General features: G+C 35.8%; 1 protein-coding gene across 1 annotated transcript in view; it reads right to left on the bottom strand.

Annotated features, from left to right (window-relative positions):
• LOC150093896 (uncharacterized) overlaps positions 1-27,781 on the bottom strand; it is a 142,963-nt gene that overhangs the window by 24,069 nt on the left and 91,113 nt on the right. The window contains exons 6-7 of the mRNA XM_090412864.1: positions 25,556-25,876; positions 10,887-10,973 (exon numbers count right to left, since the gene is read on the bottom strand). Coding sequence (XP_090268990.1) covers positions 10,887-10,973; positions 25,556-25,876 — 408 coding nt within the window. The remainder of the gene's footprint in view (positions 1-10,886; positions 10,974-25,555; positions 25,877-27,781) is intronic.

Here is a 27,781-nt window from a genome sequence, read left to right as displayed (position 1 = left end):
GCCTCTTTAACTTCCTGTGTCCACCAGGGAGTTCTGATTTTTTTTATCCTTGCAGACAACCTCACCACATGTCTCTCTCTCTGGCAGAATCAATTAATGTTTTCTTCAGAGTTTGCCACTGAATCTCCAAGGTTTGATTCCTGTTCTCAAACTCTTTCATTTTTTCTTCAATAATCTTTGTGTATTTTAGTCTACAGTTCACATCTGAGAGCTGCTCAACTTTTATTCGCTTTAAAACTTTCTTACATGTTATTCTTTTCAATATGAAATTCAATTTTAACCTGCTCAAGACTAAATAGTGATCACTTCCATTTCAAATCCTCTGTACACTCTGGTGTTGTCCTGCACCAGGGAGAAAACATCACTATCAACAATAACATAGCCAATGAGACTTTTCTTATTCCTTGCCTCTTCTCTCCATGTGAATTTGTGCACATTTTTATGTTGGAACATGGTGTTAGTAATAACTAGTCCATGTCCTGAGCAGAAATCCAACAGATATTTGCCATTATTATTAGCTTTGTACTGATCTAATTACTCAGCTAACTCCATGTCTTTGCCATTCAGGCTTCTTATGTTGATAGTACCGATCTTTAACTCTGGTGATGTTGAGTTGGGGTTTGTTTTAAGATTTGTTCCAGTAGCTGACTTTTTGCTGTTCGCCCTAGTTCCCTGGCAAAAACAACGGGTGCCTTGTTTAACCAGGCGACGCCCCAGCCGGCATGAAACTTTGTCATGTCGTACCATCATTTTTTATTTTGGTTTAACCAATAAGAATACAATTTGGTCGGCTAAATCCCAAATTGCCAGCCCATCCTCGTTCGTTCAGTATCCAAGTAGATACCCAACAGGATGCACCACGAGAAGGTGAGGATTGGACATTAGGTCAGAAGCCCTGGTCAGTTCTCCGCATTCCTTTAAAGGCTATTTGGAGGTCTCCTCTCAGTTCATAATAATAATAATAATAAAATGAAAATAAGAACCAATAATAAAATAAAATAAGAACCAAACCTTGGAGATTCATTGGCAAATCTTGAAGAAACCATTGATTCATTCAGTGAGAGGCATGTGGTGAGGTTGTCTGCAAGTATAGAAAAATCAGAACAGTGGTAGATTAAGGAAGTAAGAGGTGTGAAGAGAAAATGTCAAAGTTCTTGGCAAGTAAGTCAGCTTGTGCTCTTAGAGAATACAGAGAAAAATGTAAGAAAGTGAAGTACTGTGTAAAACTAACTAAACAAAAAGTCATAGGAAGACTTTGATAAGAACATAGAAAATAAATATCAGGAGGGCTGCAAAATATTCTGGAGGCTATTGAAAAAGCTTAGAAATGGAAGAAAGATTACTATAGAAGGAATCAAAGATGATAAAGGTGTCATGAAAACTGAAGATAAAGATATTCTGGATGTATGGCATATGTATGGACAAACAGTGAGAGTATGGGGTAGAAAACACTCCACAGGAATGCAGTCAGTAATACATATTAATACTTGAAGTAGGAAAAGCCATCAAAAACTTAAATGTGAAAAGGGTGGTTGAGTAGATGATATTAACCAGAAATGCTGAAATATGGATGTATAATTGTCTGGTCTGGTCTGGTTGGCAGAGTGATTAGCATACTCACTGTCCAACCAACAGGTCATAGGTTCGAATCCTGCTATGGGCACCACCTGCTTATTGGAGGCCTGAAGGTGGCTAGAAAAAGTTCCATGTTTGGTCTCTAGAGCAGGTTTTCTGGACTATATAAAAATAAATAAAAAAAGTACAAAAAAATACATAAAATGGATAAAAATTACTTAGCCAACCCATGGTAAAAATATACTACAGGTTTACTAATAAACTTCCATGGGTGGGAACAACATAAAAAAAATAAATAAATAATAAAAGTCTTGTCTGCACTTCGTAATGTAGAAGGTATGATTAGAGTAGAGCTCTTAGAATAACCATCTGTCAAAAGGGAAATGAAATTGAATGTGAGAATTACAGAGGTACTTCCCTACTGAGTGTTCTTGGTAAGATTTATGCACATAAACTTGAGAAATAGTTGAGAAGGATTGCGGAAGGGAAGCTTGGTGAAGAACAAGCTGGATTCAGGCCAAATAGAGGCTGTCAGGATCATATTTTCACTTTAAGACAAATAGTTGAGAAATCATGAGAACATAACAAGGATCTGTATTTAAGTTTCATAGATGTCAGTTGAAGACCAGCCACAATCTGGCCAACCTTCAACAAGCAAAAATGATGAAAATGTTGAAAAGGTTTGCCAGGAAACTAATGAAGATCATCAAAAGACCATTGAGCAAGTTTCCGAAGAGATGAATTTGTCGTGGAGTTCGTGCCATCAAATTTTAGCAGAATATTTGCAAATGAAACGTGTATCTGCTAAATTTGTGTCTCATTTGCTCACAAAGGATAAAAAAAAAAAAAAATTGTCTGAATGTTTGCTGCAATTTGAGGGAGCAAGTTCTTAATGACTAGAACTTTCTTTCAAAAGTTGTGACCAGGGATAGTTTTAGTGCTACAGGTATGATCCAGAAACAAAACAAACATAAAGCCAATGGAAACATGCAAATTCACCGAGACCCAAGAAGGCACGTCAAGTTTGATCAAATGTCAAAACAATGTTGATTTGTTTTTTTTGATGTGAATGGAATTGTACACAAAGAATTTGTTCCTCCTGGACAGAAAGTGAACCAACATTTTTATTTCAATGTTTTGAGAAGACTCCATGATAGTGTGCAACAAAAACAGTCAGAAATGTGGGATAGCAGAGATTGGTTGCTGCATCAGACCAATGCCCAAGCCCACACGGCCTTGTCTGTCCAACAGTTCTTGATGAAAAACAACATGGCAGAAATATTTTTAAAAAATAATTCTGGTTATTTTTGGGTAACCCCTCTCATACATCTCCTTAAACCTATTTGCTGTTGAGACACTCAAAACTACCTTTGGCAATCCATTTCACTCATTTAAGAAATATAAACACGTTAGCACAAGAACATTTTAATATTTTCCAAATATTTCAGTCTGAAATTAACAGACTATCCTCAGTGGCTTGATAGGAACAGTTTTTACAAGGTGGAATACAAACAATTAATCATTCAAAAGTAGAACGAGCCATGTGATGTTACATTGCTAAGCACTAAAGAGAGGTAAATTTCATCAGAGTGATGAATAAATTATAGGTATTAATTTATTCATCTGTTAATTTATTAATATAGGTCTCATGTAGGAATTAGAAGGTCTCAATTAAAAAAAAAAAAAACCTAGTGTGTTATCCAGATTAAACTTTCCTATATTTTTGACAAAGATAGGCAATCATTTGAATTCAAGTTAGGGTATTGAAGTAAGGCCTCAGCACTCTCTTTGAATAGGTGTTCGAATTTATAGTGACATCTGTGTAGAAGGCGAGTCCTGGACCAGAGAATGTTGTGGCTTGTCTCTATCCCATGCTGCACAATCCAGACTTATCAGATTTATTGTGAAGAATGTACAACTGATGTTCTTGTATTCTTTTTTCTATAGCACATCCAGTTTGTCCAAAGTATGACAGATTGCAGTTACAAGGAACTTGATATACACCAGGCAGCGACATAGTTGAGCGTTTATCTTCAGAAGAGGAAATATGTGGATATTTTGTTAATAGGGATATAAGTGGCTGTTAAATCATATTTCTTCAGAATTCTTGAAATTGGTTCTGAGATTCCAGAAGTATATGGAATTGGAACTCGATGTATTGATTCTTTGTTGTTCTGGATAGGATTGTAGGAATTGACCAGATGTTGTGTAGTCTTTTTGGAGAAGCCATTTAATTTCATGTGATGTTTGATAGTTCCTGTAATTTGTGGGGAGTTTGAGCAATTAGTTCCAGCTCATCGAATTAAACATTTTATAATTCCTGTTTTTTGATAAGGATGATGGGCAGATTGTTTGAGAATGCAACGTCCAATAAAAGTGACTGTTGTGGTCAGAATACCTTAACGTGAGCAGATGAGAAACATGTCTAAAAAGGATAACTTGTCTTTTTCAATCTCCATGGTAAACTTAATATGAGGATGTAGAGCAGTGGTTCTTAACCTTTTCGAAGTCATGGAACACTTTTGATTATAAGAAAAATTTGGGGAACACCAAAAGCATTCATAAAACTAACAATAAAAGTATGCATAGACTTGCCTTTTATAAAAATGGAACCTATTTTAATGCGATACTTGAGCTTGTTGGCTTTTGAAGATTTCAGCAATATCAGGTCTAATATGTGATATAGTTACCCTCATCTCTTTGTCTATATTAGTAAGCCATTCACGCTTTTTAGTTTTTATATGGGTTAATATTGAGAAACACAAGCTCACACAAAAAACTGTAACAAAATTTTTAGTGCTCTTGTGGAGAAAGCTGGGTATTCAGCTTTGACAAAAATCCGAAATTCCTCAAGATTTATTTCAGAGAATTTCATTTTTAGAGTACAATCTGTTGACAAGGTAACTAATTGTTCTTCTTCTTGTAATGAAAATTCTCAACTCAATGTATTAACTGTGCCAAATGGATTTTGTATCCGGTCATAATTGTGTGTATTTAAAGAAGGAAAGTAAGTTGAAATCTTTTCTTTCAATATTGTTAAATGTTCTGTTATAATGGAAATAATTCCCTCGATATTTTTATTATGGAGCGAAGGAAACATATCTACTTATTTTTTCTGATATGCGGTTTTTCCAAAGAGATACTTTTTTCTGAAAAGCTAACAATTTGTCAGTGGATGTCAAAATATTTTCATTTCTCTCTTGGATACTTGTATTAATACTATTTAGTAATTAAAAATATTGGCTAAACATGCTATTTTAGCAACACCAAATATCATTTTGAAGAATTTTACAAAAGCATCTGTACCTTCATTTTGTAAAAAGGCCAATAATTCATTCTTAAGTTCTAAAATTCGGAATAGCACTTTATCCCTGGATAACCATCTTATTTCAGTGTGCAAAAACAAAGATTCGTACTTGGCTTCCACAGATATGGAAAGTTTTTTAATAAGGCGTGCTTTTAAAGGTGTTGACTTGATTTAATTTACCATATTTACAACTTGGACTAGTACAGGTTTTAATATTGCCAGTAATGTTTTTGAAAGATGTCATGTGACATCTTTCACTGGCAGAACACTTGTAACCCGTTCATGGAACACCGGTTAAGAACCACTGGTGTAGAGAATTGATTTTGGCTAAAAAGGAAGGTAAGGAATCTCTGTTGTGAGGCCACACTGAAAAATTGTCGTCTATATATCTAACCCAAAAGGATGGTTGAGGGTATATAGATGAAAAAAAGATGTCTTCTAGATGTTCCAAATAAAAGTTGGCTAGAACAGGTGAAAGTGGACTTCCCATGGCCGTTCCTTGCACTTGGTTGTAAAATTTGTTTTGACTCAAGAAATATCTAGAGTGCATCACGAAATTGAATAATTTTATGATATTTGGTGGGAAGATGTCAGCCAGTAAATGTAAGATCTCTTTGAGAGGTACATTGTAAATAGAAATTCTACATCGAAGCTCACCATAAGATCAGTAGGTTGTAATGAGATATTTTTTAATTTATTTAAGAAATCAGAAGAGTTTTTCAAAAAAGAGCATGATTTGCCTATACATGATTTCAATAATTTCGCTAAATATTTGGCTATGCGGTAAGTAGGTGAATCAATACAGTCAACTATAGGACAGAGAGGAATGTCTATCTTGTGAATTTTTGGTAGACCAAAAAATCTAGGAGGTCTTGCAAAATGCACTTTTAACCTTTCTATAGTGTCTGCATCTAAACTTATAACCTCATCTAGAAGGGAATTTAATTTCTTCAGTTGCCTGTTGGTGGGTTCGTGATCAAGTTCTTCGTATGTTGAGCGATCTCGAAGTAAAAGAAAAATTTTTCTTCTGTAATTTAAGGAATCCATAATTACTGTCGCTTTTCTTTTGTCTGCTTTAGTGATAACAAGGTGACTGTTGCTTCTTAAGGAATGTAGTGCTTTTTTTTCAGAAGGAGATATGTTGGAAGGAGGAAGCTTGGCTAGTAGCGTAGAAGCAACTTTAAGACGGAGAGAATTAGCCTTTTCACTGGAGAGATGACTTAGGTTCTGTTCAATGTTAACCAGGAAATCTAAATAAGGAATCTATTTAGGGACTATAGCAAAATCATGTCCTTTTGAGAGGACAAAGAGAGGGCAACCAGACAAGTTGATGACCCAATTATCTGGAACATGGAAAGGCTTGATTTGTCTAGAAACAAGGACATAGAATTTGAGGTTTAGATGTCGATTCTGCTTTTTAAATGAACATTGTATAGAACAGGCAACTGAAGAAATTAAATTCCTTTCTAGATGAGGTTATAAATTTAGAAAGCTAGAACTAATTGCTCAACTTCCCATGAATTACAGAAAGAACTTTCAACTATCAAACATCACATGAAATTAAATGGCTTCTCCAAAAAGACTACACAACATCTGTTCGATTCCTACAAAGAATCAATACGTCAAGTTCCAATTCCATATATTTCCAGAATCTCAGAACCAATTTCAAGAATTCTGAAGAAATATAATTTAACAGCCCTATTAACAAAATATCCACATATTTCCCATCTTCTAAAGATAAACACTCAGCTATGTCGCTGCCTGGTGTATATATATATCAAGTTCCTTGTAACTGCAATCTGTCGTACTCTGGACAAACCAGATGCTCTATAGAAAAAAAAGAATACAAGAACATCAATCATACATTCTTCACAACAAATCCGCTAAGTCTGGATTAGCGCAGCATGGGATAGAGACAAGCCACAACATTCTCTGGTCCAAGACCACCTTCTACATAGATGTCGCTATAAATTCGAACACCTATTCAAAGAGAGTGCTGAGGCCTTACTTCAATGCCCTAATTTGAATTGAAACGATTGCCTATCGTTGTCAAAAATACGGGAAAGTTTAATCTGGATAACACACTATTTTTTTTTTTTAATTGAGACATTCTAACTCCTACATTAGTCTAATGTTATCTTTAATTGAATTTATAAATTAAGATTATTATATGAAATTGTGAATCAATACCTATAATTTATTCATCACTCTGATGAAAATTACTTCTCTTTAGTGCTTAGCAATGTAACATCACGTGGCTCGTTCTACTTTTGAATGCTCAATTGTTTGTATTTCACCTTGTAAAAACTGTTCCTATCAAGCCACTGAGGATAATCTGTTAATTTCAGACTGAAATATTTAGCAAATTCTAAAATACTCTTGTGCTAACATGTTTATATTTTTTAATTTAATGTCACAAGTATCTCTCAAGTACAGAATTGTACTCATTTACCACTCTCTAGTAAAGAACCTAGTCTGCACACCCTTACTAATCACACACATTCTTAGACAACTTCCAAGTGTAATCCCTTGTTTTCCCCTCTACTCCCAATGTACTGAAAATTTTCTGCTGTGTCAATCTTATAGAATCCCTTTATGATAGAAACTTATAATTTATCCTCCACCTGCTAAACTCTTGCCAGACATCCTCAAGCTATCGTTATAGGGAACATTCCATAAACCTGTAACCAGCTCAGTTACTCGTCTCTGAATGCACTCTCCATGACCTCCCAATTCCCAAGAAATGTGGGTGACCAAATTTGTGCACAATAGTCAACATGTGGTCGAATCATAGCCTTATAGAGAGTGATAATAACCTGCCTATCTTTACTTGTCAGTGTGTGTTCTTCAGCACCCAAGTAATCCTGTGAGCTATTTTGCCTCTGAATTTCAAATCTATATCCACAATCACTCCCAGTTCCCTAGCCTCATCAATTTCCTGTAAATTAGTACCATCAATATAATATGTGTAACCTTTTTCATCCTGTGGCGCATTACCTTACATTTTACAACACGGAATTGACAACTACTGTCCTTTGTCCACACTGCTAATTTGCTTAAATCATTATGGAAGATATCTACATCACTTTTATCAACCAATGCCCTCCCTAGCTTTGGATCATCGGCAAACAACTGAATACTCCCCTTCAAATCTTCTGTTATATTATTAATGTACAAATTGAAAAGTAGTGGTCCTAGTACAGAGCCCTGGCCAATCCACCAGTCACTCTCATTTCCTTGATTCCACTGCCACCATAAATCTCCCCTCTATCCATTCCCATTTGCTCCAACTTATGCAATCGTTTTCCATGTGGTATTCTGTCAAATGCCTTTGCAAAATCCAGCAGTATCGCGGTATAGTTATTTCCTTTATCCAATTCTGTTGTCACCTTATTATAAAATGTGAATAAATTACTGAGGCAGGACCTACCTATACTACCCTCTATAGAGTATCATATTCTTATTTATCTGTTTCTGAATTTTACTTTTAGCCAACTTTTCCAATTTCCTGTAATTTCCTATTTCTGTCTTGAAGCCATCTTTATATAAAAGAAATATTTTACCTTCTTTCCACTCCCTTGGAACTTTGCCAGAGTTGAGAACTTATATTACACAACTTCGTCAGAGGCACTGTCAGTTCACTTGCACATTCTAGTAGCACACAAGCTGACATACCATTCAGACCCATTGCTATATTCACATTGATATTTTTCAATATACTGAGCACAATGAGTGTAGGCTGAACAATTATTATGGGAGGCTTTAACTGGGGGGGACATCAATTTAAGGGAGGAAAGGAGCATGGCAAGATGGGTGGGATTTATACAGTTGATAAGGGATAATTGCATGAAACAACATGTTATAGAGGGAACAAGGGGGGAGGGGCTTCAGAATGTTGAATCTGATAATAACATCAGAAGATATATCCATAATCAAGGTAGACACTGCCTACAATTGGGGAGAGTGACCATGCAATCTTGTTCTGGGAAGATACCAAACAAGTAGAATTCTCTGTCAAGAGAGGGTTTATGTTCAACTATAAGGACGGTGATTATGAGAAACTCAGGAGTCAACTTGGAACAGTGCCATGGCTTGAGAAGTTGCAAAGAAAGAATGTTAGCAGTGAATGGCAAGCAGTCAGAGATTGCTTGAGAGTAGCAGTATCAGACTGCATACCCAAAGTCAGGAGGATAAACCAAGCTGGAATTAAGTGGATGAGTAGGGAGATAAAGGAAGAGCTATAAAAAAATTTAAAAAATGTGAAGGGAATATAAAGAAAAAAGTGATCAGCATACTGATGAGCAGTACAAAGTGTAAGCAAGATGGGTGACTAGTATGGTAAGATAAGAAAGGCCAAATCAGACTAAGAGAATTAGCTAAACAGGCCAAAGTAAACCCAAAAGAGTTTTTCATTATGTAGCAAGTAAGAGGAAAAATGACTATGCTAGGATGACTTTAAACAATGCTCATGGTAGGATGGAAGGTGACTGAGCCAAAAGAAATAGTTGAGTTGCTGAGTGATCATTTTGCATAGGTGTATCATCCAGGTGCAGATTTCACAGTTGCACAATATCAACATTAATGTAAATGAATATGAAGTGTTCAACATATTAAAAAATATGAATGTGAACACAGCAGTGAAACTGGATGGCATATCAGCCCATGTACTATGTGAATGTGCAAGAGATTTGGCACTGCCTCTGATGAAGTTGTTCAATCTAAGTCTCAGCTCTGACAGGGTTCCAAGGTAGTGGAAAGAGAGAAGATAGTACCATTGAATAAAGGTGGCTCCAAGACAGAGGTAACAAACTAGAGACCAATTAATATATCAGGAGTGGTTGTTAAAGTATTGGAAAAGTTGGTGAAAGGTAAAATACAACAGTGGGCTGATAGGTATGCGATACTCTATAGTGGGCAGCATGGCTTTATAAAGGATAGGCCCTGTCTTAGTAACTTATTCACATTTTATAATAAAGTGATAGCAGAATTTGATAAAGGTAATGGCTACACCATGATACCACTCGACTTTGCGAAGTCATTTGACAGAATACCACATGGAAAACTATTACAAAAGCTGGAGCAAATAGAATGGATATGACTAGAAGCATGGATGGGGGGGGGGAATACTTCAGGATTCAGTGCTAGGGCCACTACTCTTTAATTTGTATATCAATGACATAGGGAAAGATTAAGAGGGGATATTCATTTGTTTGCTGATGATTCAAAACTATGGAGGGCAATGGTTGATAAAGGTGATGTAGATATCTTCTAGGATAATTTAAATAAATTGGCATTGTGGGCAAAGGATAATGATTCAATTTAATTTGCAAAATGTAAGGTTAGGAACATCAGGTCAAAGAGGTATATGGTCATATTGATGGGGATTGCAGGAAATTGAAGAAGCTAGGGACTTGGGGACCAGGAGGTGGTAGAGAGGATTTGGAGATGAGTGACCAAGATGGTAATAGGTGTGTGTAGGAATACTCCCTGCGAGAACAGGTTGAACGTTTGTGGATTACAAAGTTTAGTTGATTGGTGGAACAAAGGGGACATGATAGAAACTTTGAAGATATTAAAGGTGCTGATAATTATGGCAGTGTTTACTAAATAGTATAACACGACAGAATGTAGCTCCCTTCCATTCTTCAGTGACCATGAACAAGGTCACTTTTAAAAGTTAAATGAGTCACTTAAATATAAAGAGCTAATAAGCTTCATTTCGGCAAATTTAAAATATTGTTAAATGAGTCATTATTATCAGATGGAAATTTCCTGAAGGTTTCATACATTGCTGCAATTCTCAAAAGCGATTTTGAAACAAGGTCACTTTTAAAAGTTAAATGAGTCATTATTATCAGATGGAAATTCCCTGAAGGTTTTCATACATTGCAATTCTCAAAAGTGATTTTTTAAGCATTTGGCAAATTAAGTTTATCTATATAATGAATAAAATTAATTTTTTTAAGATTAATATCATTGTTTATAAATACAAGAAGAGACTTACCTGGATTTAGTAAGACATAACAAAAAATCATAACAAGAATGACTAGTAATGAAATGGCTGGTATTATGAACAGTATCATAGGAATAACTATATAAAAGATTGACAGCAATCAAATTAGAATATATAACAAATAGCTTGAAATTAAATAGAAAGTTTCATTTTTTATTCTAAAAAGAAAAAATAAACTTTATATTTATATCAATGACAGTGTGAAGAAATACTGCATGATGTTTGAAAACAATATCAGTATTGTAAGTTTAAATACAGGGTGATCAAAATTAAAGTATTCTTGTTTAAGACTTAGTGGAGACCATTGAGTGATCCAAATACTGCAAAACTTTGCAGGAATATATTGTGTCATGCAGAAGTGATATCAGAGAGAGAGAAAAAAAAAAAGTAGTTCCAAAATTCACCACTAGGGGTGCTGTATGGTGTACCGAATGTAGATGTAGTAATTTTGTTGTATGTAAGGAGTAAGATAAAAGTGACAAGCATAAATAACACATTTTTATTCACTTCCATTATACATTTGCAGGCTGTACTGTTTAATGTAATGCCTTTTCCAGTATGCCACAAACTGCATCCTTTGCACAATGTGTTCAACAGCGGAATGCAGCTGGTTGAGACTGATGTTACACACATGCTGCGTTATGCTGTCTTTCAGTGCTGGCAAGTTATCAGGATGAGCCCAATAAACCCTGTCTTTGAGAAACCTCCAGAGCCAGAAGTCACAGAGGTAATGTCAGATCAGGTGAATGAGGCAACTATGCAATAGGAAATTGTACAGCTGATCACTTTGGCCTCAAAGTACCTCCTATACAGATCAACCGATGTGTGGAGGAGCCCCACCCTGCATGAAAATGAATCTATGCACAAGTGCTGTTGTAGCTGTGGCACAACAATATTGTTTATCATATTGCAACACCTCTTGGCAGTAAATGTGACCTGCCAAGGTCACAGTATGTACTGACTGGCAAATGTCCTCAAAGAAGATTGGTCCAATGATAAATAAAGCTGTAAATCCACACTAGATAGTAAGTTTGGGTGAATGTGAAGGAATTGTTGGATTGCATGTGGGTTTTGCATAGCCTATACCCTGCAATTGTGGGCACTGACAACTATGTTCAGGTGAATGCGAGTCTCATCTCCCCACAAAATCATCCATTGCTAGGCAGCATTCAACTCTACTCAAGCAAAGGATGTTAAAACAAATGTCAGTTGACTTTCAAAGTCCTGTGGGTGCAACTTCTGTGTCAGAGTTATCTTAAATGGATAGAAATGCAACATTTTCCAGACAGTTGTGCAAGGCACATCCATGTGTCTAGATACAGTTTATGCATCACAGGAACCAATGCTGTTATTCATGGCCTGCTCCAAAATGGCAGTCCATCACAGATGGACTAATTATCAATCACAGAGCATACAGAGATAGTGGACCTCATTGACATTTGTTTAAGGTGACAAAATTTTCAGAGGGTGGAATTGTTTAGGTAGTACAGCTTCATAAGCAAAGCACATTGTGGCAAGGTTAGTGCCATCACTGTGAACAGTATTAACATGTTCGCTGCCAACTACGAGTATATTCGTAGTTGGTAAACCAGCTACGAGTATACTCGTATGACGCTTACCGCCGGCAACGAGATTACTGTACTGACCATGAAGAAGTAAAAATGCTTGGCTTGTGGAACTAGCATCAAAACTGTGTATTCTCATAGATAGTATATGCTCTGCACAAGCCAACTACGAGTATACTCGTATGACGCTTACCGCTGGCAACAAGATTACCATACTGACCTTGAAGAAGTGAAATTGCTTGGCGTACGGGAACTCTGCCGAAGTAGTGTGGCAGCGAACGTGTTAACAACCAGAATGAAAGGAAAAGTCCCATGTCCTTCTTTTTAAATCCTTCTGGCACCTGCTGAGTTTCATGATATGCAAATTCCATGCATTTGGCGTTTACAATGCCCAAGGTGGTGATTCTGGAACTACTTTTTTTTTTCCCTCTCAGATATTGCTTCGACATAATGCATCCCCGAAACGTTTCACAGCATTTGGATCACTGGATGACGCTCCACAAAGCCTTAAACAGGGGTACTTTAATTTTGATCATCCTGTATATCAAAATTTTACTGAAATAATCTCAGTCTAGTTTTTTAGGGTTAGTTAAGTTACAAATATGCCTTTTCAGCCTTTGCAGTTGGAAGCTAGTCAGTCATGAGAACAAATGGAAAAGAATTTATAATTTGTTAAAAAAGCTGTAATTCAGTTTAATTGAAACAACTTTGGTGCAAATAAAATTTAAAATGTATGTATTCATGTGCTATGTTATTTATTCTACGAATAGAAACTTGACTCTGACTAAATGTTAAGTGTGTGATGTAACAGAATATACTGACTTAAGAGGCTTAATTAACAGTGACCTATATCATTTTTACAATCTTCCAAATTTGTCCATCTATCTGCCAACAAGCAGTAAACCATCAGAATGGAAGAAACTATCTAGGAGTGAACTAATATAGGCAGGGATTAAGGTGGAGCATGCCACATCCATTGGAGGAATAGTCAAGCCTCTGTGGTACTAAGTTCCACTAGGTGGTAGATGAGTTTCATCATTGCACTCATACCTGTCAACAACTATAAAAAGCCAAGCAAAGAGGAACAGATTATATGTAGTAAAAGACATATCTTCCAAAACTTACAGATTCAGTTCACAAATACAAGTAGTCAGTTCCACCTCCAGTCTGCAAAACCACACATATCTTTCCTAATAGAAACTCAAATTTCACTGAAAAGAGCAAAGCTTCAAGCACTGCTCACCTCAGTTTTTGCAATTACACTCTGTTTGACCCTTTCATTTCAAAAGGTGGTATTTTAGCATCTTCATTCCGATATACTGTCAGAAGAATTTTAGCCAAAGATGTTTCCTACAATGAATCTTCTCTTTCTTTATTATCTTCTTTGGCTAAAAATCTTTTAGTGCATTCTATCAGATTCCTTTGCTGTTTCAGATTCATGGGTCTCTTAATGCCATCAACCTGAGTTTCTTTTTTAAGCACTGATTTTTTTTTTTTTAGTCCAACATTCCTACACTCTCTACACTCAATAGAAATTATGAATTCAGAGTTATGTTGGACATCATGAAAGTACTCAAGATTTCTTCTTTTTGAGAGTCAGACATTAAAACTAGATTTCCACAGAATAGTTGCTAGAACAGTATACTTAACCAACTGATAGATGCTTCTGCAAGATTCCAAGTAGGTCTTCTTCCATGTGCCAATGGAAGAAGACTGACTAGTGATGTTTGTTACCATGTATGTTTCAAGGACTGCCAAGACCATCATTTGTAGAGGAGGAGTTGGTTGAAGTTTTCCATGTCAAAGCATGGCCTAGTAAAGAATCCATTACTATATATTCCATATCCATGACAATTTCAATGCTATATAAGTCAAGCAAATAAAAATAGATGATATTTAAATAAAGACAACCCTCAGAAGGTTTTTCAGATTCACTTCATAAAGATAAGTGATATGGTCTTAGTCTCTAGTGACTGTCCAAGAATAATGTGGTGATTGTCTTCCGAGCAAATCTATCATCATCAAATTCCTGCCATGATAGTATTACATGAAAAATTTACATCATTACCAACTTCCAATCAAATAATTTCCAAATTCAAATACTTTCTCTCTTATTCCATATAAATTCATTCAACTGAATTTATATGGAATATAAATTTATATGGAATATAAATCAACTTTTAATCTTATATAAATATAAGATTAAAAGTTGATTCTGTTGAATATGGTAAATATTTAATTTACCATATTCACCAAAAATCTTGTCTAAGTAGCTTAAATGTTTTACTTGTTCTATAGGTTCTCCATTCACAATACAGTTGATATTTTCAATAGTTCTGCCTATTTTCTTTGTCTTGTTATTACTAACCTTCATATCATATCTATTACAGCAGTAATAGACAACTTTTTGCTCAACTATTTGTCATATTTGCTGTGACCAGGTCCTGGCCCTGACAACTCGAATTGAAGCAGGCTCCCAGAAGAAACTTAAATCTGGAGCCACTTTCATTGACCTAACATCTGCTTATGATAATGTCTGGATCAGGGGCCTCCTCCTAAAACTAGGAAATATTATAAAGTGTAAAAAAACTTTACAATTTTTTGAATCTATTCTCTCCAACAGAAAGATCTGGGTCCATACTGGCGGAAAAAAGAGCAGGCCCAGATTCCTTCACAATGGTCTTCCTCGGGGCTCTGTGTTATTCCCTATACTTTTTAACATCTACGTGTATGATCTACCTCATACCAGATCAAGCAAGTATATGTACGCCGATGACCTAGCGATCTTACATCAATCCACCTCCTTTACTAACCTAGAATCGACCTTGAATACAGACCTGAACACCCTGGAAGAGTACTTCAAGCAGTAGTACTTGAAGCCAAATCCAATGAAAACAGTGTCCTCAGTATTTCACCTGTACAATGCAGAGGCGAATCGACAACTCAACCTTTCTTCCTGTGGAAAAATGGTAGAACACGAGCCTTACCCAAAATACCTTGGCGTGAGCCTGGACAGAAGCCTAACCTATAAAAGGTGCATCATCAACGTCTCCAATAAAATTAAAACCAGAAATAACATCATTTCAAGGCTTGCTGGAACAACCTGGGGTTGTGCTGCAGAAGTCCTAAGGTCGTCTGCACTAGCCCTTGTATTCCCTGCAGCAGAATATTGTGCCCCTGTCTGGGAAAGGCGCGCGTGCGCGCACGCGCACACACACACACTAACATTATAGACACCCAGCTAAACTCTACTATGCACACAATTAGTGGAACAGTGAGAAGCATCCCTCTCCTGGCTGCCTGTTCTATCAAATATTGCTCCACCACACATACGGAGAAGACAAGCCTCGATTAAGGAATTTAATAAAGCAATGAGTAACCCACTCCTACCCCTACACCAGATTCTCAAAACCCACCTAGTCTTCGCCTCAAATCTAGAAAGCCTCTCTGGTCCATAGACGAACTCTCTTCAGCTGCACTGCAATCAATATCTGACATATGGAGAGAACAACAATCTCCCAACAAACGGTTTCCTGGTTGAAGATCCCTGTGCTCTGCAGCCTGGTTTTGATCTTCCTAGGAAGATTTAGTCATCAATAAACAGGATCAGAACTAGTCAGGGCAGATGTGGCTACCTTCTACATAAATGGGGGCTGTAAGATCATCCTTATTGTGATTGTTCTCCTGTGGCTCAGATGATTACTCATATTGTATACGACTGCGCAAGGCGCCAATTTCACGGTGGTGGCCTACAGGACATCCACAAGGTGACGGATGAGGCCTTGAATTGGCTTTCCAGCCTGGACCTTGACCTGTAGTTGGTATGGTGGTGGCGGTGGTTATGGAGGAAACAGAAGATCACAGTCCCATCTCACCATGAAGATGTTATTCTTGTAGTCACTCTCATAGTCCTCGTCATAGTATCAGCAGAACTCATCCTCATGTTAGAAGATGATGATACAATGTGAAATGAGCCTCCTCTAATGGATCAGGTTTTCTCACACAAGACACAACTGATTTCTACTTAAACCTCGGATACAGCTCCATTTATGTTGTGAAGTGTTGTGAGAACATTCAGCCTTGTCATACTTGTTGCAGCATGATGATAATTGTCCCTGGCTTGATTATGACAAGTTACTTTTGCTTTATTTTTTTTAAAAAAAGGAAAGACTCAGAAAGCAGGTTGTGCCTTTTATGTAATGAACTTTTACATGTTAAGATTTTCATCATTTGTTTCTGTACTTTTCACTTACCAGTTTCATGTAGCCATAAGCATAAATAAATAAACAGCAGTAATTAAATTTAGTCAGGGAATCTTGCAGACTTCTAGCAGATTTATTTAAAAGTATAACATCATCCACATAAAACAAAGAGCTGAGATTAACATCTCCAATTTTGATATCATGTTTAATACCACTTTCCTTCATAATGTGATCCATATAGATAATGAATAACACAAGGGATATTGTACATCCTTGTCTGACACCATATTTAACATTAAGCCATCTTCCTGTACTTCCTTCAATTCTAACTGCTGACTTACAACTCAAATGAAGACTAAGTATTACTTAATATAATGCCCCATTGACACCACATAACTGTAGCGTATTGAATAGATTCTCTCTTGGCACCTAGTCATATGCCTTTTCCAGATCTACAAAACTTAAATACAAATCTTTGTTATATACATGATTTCTCAACTATTTGTCATAAAGTGAAAATCTGATCCTGACAGCCTCTATTTGGCATGAATCCAGCTTGTTCTTCACCAAGCTTCCCTTCCACAATCCTTATCAACTATTTCTGAAGTATATGTGCATAAATCTTACCAGGAACACTCAGTAGAGAAACACCTCTGTAATTCTCACATTCAGTTTTATTTCCCTTTTTATATATGAGAGCTCTACTCCAATCATCTGGAATTCATCCCTCTGTCCAGGCCTTTTGAACTGTGCAGTGCAACCACTGTAAGACTTATACCTCCATACTTGAGCATTTCTGGCTGAATATCATCACCTGCTGCTTTTCCACATTTCAAGCCTTTGGTGGCTTTTTCTACTTTAAATACAGATAAGTATTCCTGACTGCATGCTTGTTGAGTGTTTTTTACCACTGTGCTATCACTGCTTGTTTCATTCAGCAATTTTTCGAAGTAATTACTCCATACTTTTCTCCAGTTTTCATGTCACCTTTATCATCTCTAACTCCTTTTTCTCTTTCCTATATTTCTGAGCTTCTTCAATAACCTCCAGAATATCTTGCCACCTTCTTGATATTTATTTTCTATGTTCTTACCAAAGTCCTCCCATGACATTTGTTTAGCCAGTCTTTAGCTTTTTTACATTTGTCTCTGTATTCTCTAAGAGCACAAGCTGACTTATTTGCTAGGAACTTTTAATATGCTTTCTTCTTTTCCTTCACTGCCTCTTTAACTTCCTGTGTCCACCAGGGAGTTCTGATTTTTCTATTTTTGCAGACAACCTCACCACATGCCTCTCTGGCTGAATCAATCAGTGTTTTCTTCAGGGCTTGCCACTGAATCTCCAAGGTTTGGTTCCTGTTCTCAAACCCTTTCATTTTTTCTTGAATAATGTTTGTGTATTTTAGTGTGAAGTTCACATCTGAGAGCTGCTCAACTTTTATTTGCTTTAAAACTTTCTTATATGTTCTTCTTTTCAATATGAAATTCAATTTCATTCTGCTCAAGACTATATGGTGATCACTTCCAATTTCAAATCTTCTGTACAATTCAGTGTCCTGCACCAGGGAGAAAACATTACTATCGACAATAACATAGTCAATGAGACTTTTCTTATTCCATGCCTCTTCTCTCCATGTGAATTTGTGCACATTTTTATGTTGGAACATGGTGTTAGTAATAACCAGTTCATGTACTGAGCAGAAATCCAACAGGTATTTGCCATTATTATTAGCTTTGCTTTTTTCTCCAAATTTTCCAAAAATATTTTTGTATGTCTGACAATCATTTCCTACTCTGCTATTTAGATTCCCAACAAAGACCAACTTTTCCTTTTTCATTGTGTCGGTTGCTTTCTCTAAAGCCTGAAAAAATTCCTCCACTTCTACCTTAGTAGAACCTTCTGTGGGACCATAAGCACAAATAAGTCTCATTGTCCAGTTCTCCATTCTCATATTTGCCCACATCACTCTACTTGAGACTGCCTGCCATTCAAGAAGATTATTTTTGTATTTAGTGTTGAATACTATGCTACTACTTTTCCTTGATTGTCATTGCCTGAATATAACATTTTGTATTTATTGCTCAGAATCTAGTATTCATTTATTCTTCCATGCAGCAACATTCGCACAGTAATTCTTATCCAAGTGTTATTAGGCATTATTATTATTATTATTATTATTACATAACATCTCCAGGGAGTCTAAAGACTCATCGACAGAGGGAACCTACTCTACAACTCTGTGTCTCCATCACTCAAGTCCACCAACTACAACGAACTGCAACTACTATCATCATCTACATCAATGCCATCTACCGCCCGTCATCACCACTACTATTTTCACAGACAATCACAAATATTCATGACCACAGCAGGATTTGAACCCGCAGCCTTTTGACTAGAGAGCGTATATACTGACCACTCGGCCAACCAGGCAGGCATCACATCATAAAAATGCGGTGTGGGATGATCTTTATGTCTATCTCATTTTCTTGACTGGATTACTGTTTTGTAATCCAAGCATCTGCAATGAATACCTCACTGAAACCTTGCTGATATGAAAATATTCATTTCCCATTTAACTTGATATTTTCCTCCCCTATCTAAGTCCTGGCTCTATAAGAAGTGTTTCAGGACTTACAAGAATAAAACAGAGAGTATCACAATTGGATCAACGAAGTCTCTAGCCTCCTTTTCTCTACATGTCAAACTTCAAAACAGCAAACTGTCAATACATCCAAAACAGATTCAAAAAAAAAAAAAAAAAAAAAAAAAAAAAAAAAAAAGCTAAAAAGTAGGAAATTTACATAAGTAAAGGGAAAAAACCATTAAAACTGACTTCTGAATTACCTCTAAAAGCTCCAAACTAATAAATGATTGCCAGTACTTACCTTTGGACACACTATGGAAAAGTTTGGGGAATGTCCAGTAGTAGTTTTTGATATCTCTGAGGCAAAAAGTCCTATTAAATAAGCTTCCATGATACATTCATCTTTTGGCTTCTTCAACTGGGATACCAGCTTTCTATTTGAATGAACAAGACACCTGCATTGTGGTTGGATCTTTAACATGAAACTTTGCAACTAATGCTGAGATTACATAAGGCTCTTTTACTTTAGCTACTCCCTACATTCCTCATATTTTCCAGTTGATGGCAAATCCAATTCACAGTTTTGCTAATGACAATAAACTGGAATCTATTTTCTTATTTCTCAATGGTCTACACAAATCACCATTTTTCAAAAGGACTGTTAAAACCTTCTTAATTTCCATGCTAGCAAAATCAATCTGACCAATTTCTCACAAAGAAACCTTTTCCTCCATTCTTTCTCTTGACAACATTCAGTTCTCCAAAGATGATTTCTGTTTTTGAAATAACTTTTGTCCCAATTTTTCTTAGTATAAACATATTGCAAATATTGCCTCCTCGACATCCAAAGAATTAGGTTCTCTCTGAACCACTATCAACTCTATACAAATAAATCACAGTTCTGTCCAACCACTGAATATCATTCTCACGTTTAGAATGGTATAAGCAAGAGCACATAAAAAGACTTGACTCAGTACAGAAGAATCTGGGTTGGAGAAGAAAGAAAACTACTGATGTTTTACTTGAAAAACTGTGCAGTTGATGGGGGAGTTTTTGATGAGGAAGAGAAGCAAATTAAGTGCAGCTGTAGCTGAATTGAAAAGGGATATTTGGCAGCTGCTGCTCGTAGTCTGACAGGCCCAAAAGGAACGATGCCAAATGCATGGAGCAGTGTCCAAGAAAATAACTGTAGAAAAGATAGAGCCAAAATGGTGCTGCAAGATAGTAGTTGTTGAAGTGTCAGTGGATGAGGAATCATATATCAGCCAAATCACTCAGTCGAGACATCATCAAGCATCAAGAATTTATAGGGATTTTTTTAATGGCATTTGTGAAATAGTGAAAGATTATATAGAAACATGCAGACTTAAGAAAATAATAATATTTAAATTTAATAATGCAGATACTTCTATGTAAATCTCACAAATAATATGGTGCAGAAGCAATTAAAAAGGTGGAGTAACAATGAACTGTTATTCCCTTCCATACCAGCCACATACTAAAGTGACACTAAACAATATATAATAATTAAATAAATTAATTAAAAAATATATAAAATAGAATAAAAATAGAAATAAACAAAAGGGGGTAAGAGACTATCAGGTTGAGATTCTCTCAAATTTTTCCTGTAGATAGATGTCATTCTGACTTGTGTTCAGGAGGTATAAAAATTACTTCTGCACTCTCTTTGAAGAAAATTAAAGAGACTGTTCAAAGGGAGTGCAGAAGCTATGGGGGACATAAAATGGAGGGTTTTCACGTTCAAATTTCTGTAACTGTTGATATGATTCATGTTGAAGGTTCTGGAACAGAAAACTACGTGGATACTGAAATGTAAATAAATAATTTACTAACTAAAATAAATTATTTATAAACCAAATTTTCATCAGTTCAAACTAGCATCATCATCATCATGGCCACTTTAACAATACACACTCAGTGAAAACACAAAACAAAATGACCAGATAACAAGGACAGTCTCATACATGGAGGGCAACAGGGACATTCTTCGTGGTGATTCCTGTTATTCATTGCTTGATGTAGAGTTTCTGTTATTAACAACGACAGGTAGATAGGGCAATGTGTCAAAATCTATTAACAATGATACCATCAGTTCTGTTACAGTTACCCTGGTTCTGTAGAAATTGTGCAATTTCCAGGAACAGTTCTCCAATTTAAACTGGATTGTGAAATTGTATCTGATGAGGTAGTCTCCAAGGCATGTTGTGGTAGTCTGCTTTTTGATTGTCAATTAAAGATATATTTTTTATGTTCTTTTTTCCTAATTAAGGTAGTCTGTCTAGAATACTGAGGTCCACACTGGTGGGGGAGGGGGGGATGCTGTAGACACCTGGGAAGGAGAGAGAGAGGGTCCTGACAAGCCTTGATTTGTCTCAGGAAGATAGATACTTTGTTTAGAGGTTTTGTATACTGTTCTGGTTCTGTGTTGTTTCAGGAAGGAGCCCAGTTTATCTGTGTACCTTTGATGTAAAGTAAAGATACGGTGTATGTATAATCTGGTTTAGAGAGGTGGGGAAACTGTTATTCTTTTTAAGGAGTTTTTTTTTTTGTTGGAATGATTTGAGCAGAGCCTGTTGATTGAGGTGCAGTGCAGATCCTGGGGATGAAATGCTCTCTTCCCTGGAGGCTAATGTTTTCAAAATTCCAAGCTTCTGGGCAAGATGGTATGTGGATATCTGCCTGTGTCTGGGTGGGTTTACGGTAAACTATTGTAAAGGTGAGTGTGCAAAAGTATGGAAAAGTCACAGATGGTTACAGACCAAAAATAAATTGCTATGCTTATTTACGCATGCCAAGAGCATCAGAAATAAAACTATTGCATTGATTGAGTTAGTGACCGAAAATAGTTGGCATTAACGAAATATGGCTGGATGGAGAAGATATCCTGATGAGAACAGAAATGGAAGGGTATGATGTTTTTATGAAAATAGGAAGATTAAAAGTGAGGAGTAAGATGATGATAGTGGAGGAATTATGCCTGAAGGTAATGAAATACATGGGGGAAAAATAGTGGCAGAGGTTTTGAAGAAGTATTGTGTGAGGCAGAGGATTAGTGAGTAAAGGAAGGGTGATTATTATGGGTAATTTTAATTATGGCAATATTGACTGCAATGAAGAGTCAATATTACCATATTGACATATTGCAGTCAATATTTCCATTTTGACTACAATAAGTAACAGAGTCACACAAGAGTGAGAGTGACAGATCTGATCATATCATCAGAAGATGTGATTGTGAATGGGGGGTGTCTAATCTGGGCTGTAACCCAAGTGATCACCTCGGTTACAGCCAGTTCTGAGAACTATGAGGAAAGGATATATATGGAACCACAAAGGCTGGTAACTATGAAAAACTTAGAAAGCAACTGGCAGCTGCAGTATGGAAAAAGGCCGGGGTGAAAAAAAGTGATATGTGCTGCTTAGATACTGATCAAGAGCTATTTAATAGCAGCAATATGTGAGTGTATTCCAAAAAAAGTGAAAGGTTTAAATAAGGTAGGAATAAAATGGATAAATGAAAAGATTAAACATCATCAATTTCCTGATATGTATCCCAAAGGGGTGTTCCGATTACTATGATAGCACTACACGATTAAGTTTAGATTATTATAATCTTCTATCAAAAATTTTTCTCCAAATCAATCTATTACTTGTGAGCACTCCAATATTGTCATATCTAACATTTTGTTCTTCTAATGGAGTTCTGACTAAATCAGTTCACCTAGACCTTGGTCTTCTTGTGGGTCTCTTTCCTGCCATCTTGGCATCAAACATCAAGCAAATTTTACACACAACTTAGCTTTCTATATACATTTTTCTCTGTATTCTTTTAGGGCATCTGCTGACTTATTTGCTAGGAACTTTTGGTATGCTTTCTTCTTTTTCAGGACTGCTTCTTTAACTTCTTATGTCCACTATGGTGTTCTTATTTTTCTATCCTTGCAGACAACTTCACCACATACCTCCCTAGCTGAATCAATCAATGTCTTCTTCAGAGTTTGGTTCTTGTTTTCAATTTGTTTCATTTGTTCTTCAATAATGTTTGTACGGTTGAGTCTACAATTTACTTGTAAAAGCTGCTCAACTTTAATTCTTTTTAAAACTTCCTTACATACTGTTCTTTTCAATGTGATATCCATTTTTATCCTGCTTAGTACTAAGTAATGGTCACTTCCAATTTCAAATCGTCTGTACACTCTTGTATCCTGAATGAGCATGAATATATCAACAGTTATGTATTTCTTGTGTCTTCTCTGTATGTGAAAATGTGCACATCTTTATGTTGAAACATAGTGTTAGTAATGACTAGTCCATGTCCTGAGGAGAAGTCCAGTAAATACTTACTGATTACCAGTAAAATGCCATATAATCAATGTTCCCTCTAAGCTGTGAAGGCACATGGTATGCAGTGACTGAGATGTTCTTGCACACACACTGAATTGGTCATATGCAGCTGCAGCAGACTTTTTTTTTTTTTTTACATAAAGCTGTATAGAGATGACATTGTATATAATAGTCGATTTTTTTTAACTGTTTAAAACAAACATTAGAATTCATATTGTTGGAGCATTTTTATAAGAGAGACTGTACAGATGTTTTTGTTTAGGAAAAATGAATAGTGGGTAGTTAAACTGTTTTGATTGTCTCTCGACAATCAAAACAGTTTAACTATTTTGAAATAGTTATGAAGTTTTAACTATTTTGAAATATATGTTTATGCTTTGGTTGGGATTTTTCAGTAGGTGGTTATAGTGAGGTGAGTTCATTATATTAGTACTACTTGCTATAGTGAGATTCAACAGTCATGAGGTTTACAGATTATGAAGTATAGTGTAAAAGTTCACTATTAATAGGTTTTCCCTCTTTAGAAATTACTAAAATAAGAGATATAAGAAATATATTAGCATACAAGAGCCTCTGTAACTCAATTGCTATAGATGAAGCCCTTTTCTTGGAAAGACCTGGATTTGATTCCTGTCTATGATGTGAGGAACCTTTATCTGGTCTCTTTTGACTAAAGGTGAGTTAGCTGGTCTCATATGAAGGTAGAGGGTTTTTCATCTGGAAACTCAGGTTTTTCATCCCTCAGAACATGCAAACCAGCCCCATGAACACATACAGATTTATATGTAATCCACACATCTGTCCTTAGTTGTGTAGATTGCATATTACATACCAGTAAAAACCAAGTAGGTAATGACTAATCAGTATTTGAAAAAAAAAATTATTCATAGATAACTTCTAGACATACAGTGTTCAACACCTCTTTTGATTTTGCTAAAAAGAGATCTTTAGAATCTTGTCTGATCTGGATAAAGAGTTGTTCCTTGATGGCATTTCTACAGTGTTTCAGATAGTACAAAAGAGGAAAAAATATATATACCTCATTAGGAGGGACTCAAACCTCCCCCCAAAGGGACAGAGAGAGAGAAAGGAGGGAAATCCCATACGAATAAATAAATAAATAAATTAGTATCCACACATTCTCCAACCAACATACTGGGTTCAAATCCTTCCATAGACATGGATATTTGTGATTGCTTTTATGTGGAAGATGAATTTCACTGCCTGGTGTGAGATCACTTCTCTGCTTACTGGAGATATAAAGTGGCTTGAAAAAATTCTATATTTAGTCTCCAGAGAAGAGTTTCTGGATTATGTAAAAATATATATATTATATAAAATCAATAAAAAATAGAAAAAATCCTTAGCCTACTCACAATACTAATGTAGATTTATAGCCTTTTATGAGTGGAAGTCACATACATCACATACTTGTTGCCTTTTTAGTAAGAAGTTGAAAAAGGATTAATATCCAAGTTGCCTGATAAATATCAATGGAATATAAGCCCAAAAGAGGAGTCAACTTCAGCTGATTCTTCTTTTGTATTATCTGAAACACTGCAGAAATGCCAACAAGGAACAACTCTTTATCCAGATCAGACTAGATTCTTCAGATCTCCTTTTAGCAAAATCAAAAGAGGTGTTGAATACTGCATGTCTGGAAGTTATCTATGAATAATTATTTTTTTCAAATACTGATTAGTCATTACCTTCTTTGGTTTTTACTGGTATGTAATATGCAATCTACACAACTAAAGATAGATGTGTAGATCACATAGTAACAAGACAAAAAAATACACTGTTGATTCCCAAAGGAATGTTATAATACTTGAATATTATCAATTAAAGATAAGTTTAAAACAATCTTCTATTCTTAGAATATCTCTTTCATGCATATTCAACATAACTAGTTTAATAATTAAGTATCAATGTGAAACTTACCACTTAATGATGATGGAATAATGAAATGTATGGATTTTGTAGATGAGCAGCTTGAATGAAAAAAATCATTTGCTTCAACTACAATATAATATGTTCCTTTGTCAATATTTTCAAAAATAACAGCAAGCATTTTCTTCTTGTTAGAGTATATAACTGTGCTTCTAACTGGTTTGGATGAGTTATCATCTACAACAGATATCTTGTAACTAGTAATATTTAAATGAATTGGAGCCTGCAGAAATTTCCCTTCTATCCTGTTGAATGGTAAACCTCCAAGATAGATCATAATGAGCATTTTCCAGTCACAAATATTTCCGGCATCTGCAAAAGAATAAAAACTTTAATGATTTATTAAAAAAAAAAAAATCAAGTCACAGAAATTATCCTCATTGGCACGAATGCCTTCAATTCTCATTCCATCCAAAATTCCAAGCCACAGTTTAACAAAGTATATCCAAGCATAATTTAACAAAGAATACTCAAGTACAGTTAAAAATAATTCTGCATACCACAAGTGGCTTACAACAAGAGCCCCAGTATCAAACTCAGCCCATGCTGAAGCACACAATAAATATAAAACAGCCATCAGTAAGCCAAAGTGAAGCTTCATAGAAAACTTGCTACCTAATCAAATGGACATTAATGTCCATTATTAATGCCTTCTGGTCTCTTGCAAGGCAGATGCAACTTCTACTCACCTATGCCTCCAACTCTCTCATCTCTAAATGGCATCACTTTTTCCTTCCAATTCTTGTACCGATGATCAATGCAAATTGTCTCCTACTTACCAAATAAAAAACAGTGCACTATATGCTGTCTGTGGGATTTTTTTTTTGGGGAGGGGGATAAGTAATTCAATTAATAAAAGTCTTCTGATCTCAATGATATCACTAAATATCTCAAAACATGGATGGAAGCAACCATATATCAAACCTATTCAAAAAAAGGAGATAAGTCTGTCATCCAAACTGAACAATTACATTAATCTTAATCCTCTCCAAAATAAAGGAGAAAGTCATTAACAGTACACTTCACCACTACCCAGAAACCGACCAGTTCATGACATATAGTATGGATTATTTTTGTTACTCTAGATCATAGGTTCCCAAACTTTTTTGGGCCACCGCCCACTTTGGAAGGCATAAATTTTGTAATGCCCCCCCCCCATTATACACACATATATACATGTTCTATTTTTTCATTGACATAGAAAATTGACATATATTTCTATCTGACATCGTAAATTTTCAAATTATTAAATAATTGAAATAGAAAATTGATAAAAAAGTGATCGTGTAAGACAGGCATAAGATGAATTAAAATGCAATATTTAAATTTTAAATGATTATCTAATCGCAAAATCACGAAAATAATTAATTTTTAAATATATATGATTAATTTCTTCTATAAAGAGCCACTGACCCCTAGACCACCCCCAAATGCTTCTGATCCCACTATAACCCCCCCCTAGAAGGCTTCAGCGCCCACTGGGGGGGACGGTACTGCCCACTTTGGGAACCTATGCTCTAGATGTACAGCAGTCCTCTTAGCTTAGATCACCCATCAATAGATAGGTCTATGGAAAGGTCCAGAGAAATGTGCTGCTACTCTTGACATTTCTGGTGTACTTTTTGATTGTGTTTACTGAGTAGGCCTTTTGGCCTGCTCAGTAAACTGCCATTTTTTTTTTTACTCTACCTGCCACCCTCTGTAAATGGGCAGTAAGCTTTTTCTATGGGTGTTCAATGTATGTGATGATGGATGACTCCTTTTCTTGAAGCTTCTCCCAATGCAGGCTCTGTTCTATCACCTAACATTTTTCTTATATATATAAATGACCCTGCACTTAATGATCACAATCCTATCCAGAACTTTGCTGATGACAGTATGCTCATTTTTGTCCTATTAATATGACAAACCATGAAGTGCTCAGGAATCATGAGTTTCAAGATTGTCTGTAACCAGTGCTTTAAACAATGATTTCCATACTATCATTCAATGGGGCAAGGATAACCCGGTCGCCTCCAGTGATACCAAAATGGAGTATATCTCATTTCTCACAAATACCTCAAGTAATGCACAAATCATCAGATAGAATCAGATCTCACTCTTTGGATTGGCATTTATCCCCAGCCTCTCCTGCCATTAACATTTGTCAATATCTTCTTCATCCTCTAAGAAATTAGGTATTCTTTTCCACTTAAGATGCTATTTTTCACCTAACTA

The sequence above is a fragment of the Typopeltis vanoorti genome, chromosome 23 (genome assembly GCF_054136105.1).
Source record: "Typopeltis vanoorti isolate ZY-2024b chromosome 23, IOZ_Tvanoo_1.0, whole genome shotgun sequence".
Classification (NCBI taxonomy): Eukaryota; Metazoa; Arthropoda; class Arachnida; order Uropygi; family Thelyphonidae; genus Typopeltis; species Typopeltis vanoorti.
The sequence above is the reverse complement of the archived record's forward strand: the minus strand, read 5'-3'. Positions and strand labels throughout refer to the sequence as shown.